Source organism: Pinus tabuliformis, chromosome 1_1 (genome assembly GCF_031772625.1).
Source record: "Pinus tabuliformis cultivar Carrire ecotype Pingquan chromosome 1_1, CPIR1, whole genome shotgun sequence".
In the NCBI taxonomy this organism is placed as follows: Eukaryota; Viridiplantae; Streptophyta; class Pinopsida; order Pinales; family Pinaceae; genus Pinus; species Pinus tabuliformis.
Genome location: NC_142297.1, coordinates 476,935,300 through 476,937,649, shown reverse-complemented (window position 1 = coordinate 476,937,649; position 2,350 = coordinate 476,935,300). Strand labels below are relative to the sequence as shown.

General features: G+C 40.9%; 1 protein-coding gene across 1 annotated transcript; it reads right to left on the bottom strand.

The window, feature by feature from the left end:
* Window positions 1–947: 947 nt before the first annotated feature.
* Window positions 948–1,670, bottom strand: LOC149213803 (uncharacterized). Its single transcript, XM_089389158.1, has one exon. It carries the CDS (start codon window positions 1,668–1,670, stop codon window positions 948–950), a length of 723 nt encoding a protein of 240 aa, XP_089245284.1.
* Between the last annotated feature and the right edge of the window lie 680 nt (window positions 1,671–2,350).

Here is a 2,350-nt window from a genome sequence, read left to right as displayed (position 1 = left end):
CCAAAACTGAAACATCCCAAAATTTCTTGCAAGTATTGCCAATTGATTCTATCATAAGCTTTTGACAAATCTAATTTAATCATCATTCCTTTTTTCTTCTTTGCCTTCAGAGAATGAATTACTTCTTGAGTAACCACTAGACCATCTAGAATTTGTCTGTCGTCTACAAAACCGGTTTGCTCAGGGGATATCAGACTGTCTAACAGGGGTTTCAGTCTTTTGGCCATCAGAGATGCAATTATTTTGTAGATAACATTACATAGGGCAATGGGTCTAAATCCCTTAGCATCCTCTGAATTATTGTTTTTAGGAATCAAAGTGCAAAAAGTGGAGTTAAGTGTTGGCCATACCTTTTGGTTTATACGTGATTCTTCTATCAATTCCAGAATCTCCCTTCCCATAAAGTGCCAGCCCGCTTGATAGAAATCGACCGTAAAGCCGTCCGGTCCTGGCGTTGTTCCCTTCTTCATGCTCATCACCACTTCCTCCACCTCTTCCAAACTAGTTGTTCTCATTAGGGCTCTATTTTGGTCTTCAGTTACAACCCTGGGAATGGCTGTGCAAACTTCCTTTATAGCTTTAGACCTGTCCATGTGAGGTTCAGTCAATATTCCTTTGTGGTATTCCATCAACACTTTTTCAATCCCTTCCTGATCAACAATCCTCTCTCCACTCTCGCTTTTGATAGAAAAAATTATGTTCCTTTGCCTGTGTTGTACCATTGCTTGATGAAAAAATCTAGTGTTCCTTTCCCCCTCCCTGAGCCATTTTATTCTAGATTTCTGTCTCCATAAGACTTCTTCCTGCTTTCTCCTCTCCTCCAGTTTTCCTAAAATTATCCCTTCTTTTCTGCTGCTTTCCTCTGTTCTCCCTTCATTTATTATCTTTTGTTGCAAAGCTTCCATTTCTTCTTCCAACTTCTGTTTTTCCTCCATGATATTTCCAAATTATTCCTTGTTCCATTTCTTTATCCTTCCTTTTAGCTCCTTAAGTTTAAGTTGGAAGGTGTGCATTTTTCCTTTTCCCTGTACTGTGCTTTGCGTCCACCACTCTTCCATTTTTTTTAAGAATTCCGGGTGTCTAAGCCAAAAGGCTTCAAATCTGAAGGGCTTCTTGCCAAGATTAGCCTTAATATCCACTTCCAGTCTAATCGGCCAGTGATCAGAGCCAAGAGATGGCATGATCTTTGCTTCTATGAATACATCTATGTTCATAATTGTCTCTGATACTAAGAACCGATCTAATCTGGATGCTATCTGATTCTTTCCCCCTCTCCTGTTGTTCCATGTGTAGACTCCGTTGATAGTTGGTAAATCAACCAGCCTCAGACCATCTATCATATCATTGAACATTTCCATATATTGGTTTGTTTTCCTTATACCTCCCTTTTTCTCTTTTAGGGACCGGATTACATTGAAATCTCCTCCTACAATCCATGCTGTCTCCGGATGTAATCTTCGAGTTGCTTGCAAATTTTTAATGAAGTTTTCCCTGTCTGCCGAAGTATGAGGACCATACACCCCTGAGATGATGACCCTTTCCTTCGTCCCCGCTATTCTTCCTGTGCATTTAAGGATTCTGGTGATGCTGGTCCAACTCTCAAAAATTATCTCGTTTGGGTTCCACAATATTGCAATGCCTCCCGCTAAACCGATTGCATCCTGTCCCATGACTTCGTATTGGAGTTTACTATTTTTAATTATTCCTTCCATCTGCTGCATGGTGATCTTTGTCTCTTGTAGGATCATGATACTTGGCCTGTCTTTTTTTAGTTTCTCTTTCATATATCTCTGCTTACCCTTACTATTCAAACCGCTAATATTCCAGCTGATAATAATCATTTTAAACTCTTGGAGGAGTGGAAAAGTACCTCTGACTGAGGTATCACTTTACCTGAGTTTATCAATATTTCGCCAACAGTTTGGATCGTTTCATTCATTGTTTTCCTCCCTCTTTTCCTGCTGCTTTTTCCAGCCCTGCATATTCCAATCTGACCTTTTTCCTGTTCTCCTGACATGGTATCCTGTTGATCCAGGTGGATGTTGGTGGCCACCCACCTATCCCATTTGGACCCCCACAACTGTCTCTTTCATCTTTTTCAGTTTCCTAAATTGTAGCACAGTTTACTATTTTTAGCATCTTTTCGGGTCCTGAACTTCCGGAGCCGTTTTGAGGTCCTAAACGACGTTTTTTTGGGATTCTGGGGCAACATGGGTCCATGGACCGATGTTGCCTCCCAAAGTGGTAGTACTCGGATAGATCTTTCTAACGAGCTATCGTACGCGTCAAACGGAGATCGTATGCCAAAGTTACGACCCTGGGAAATTGATGTACCAATTTACCCAAACGG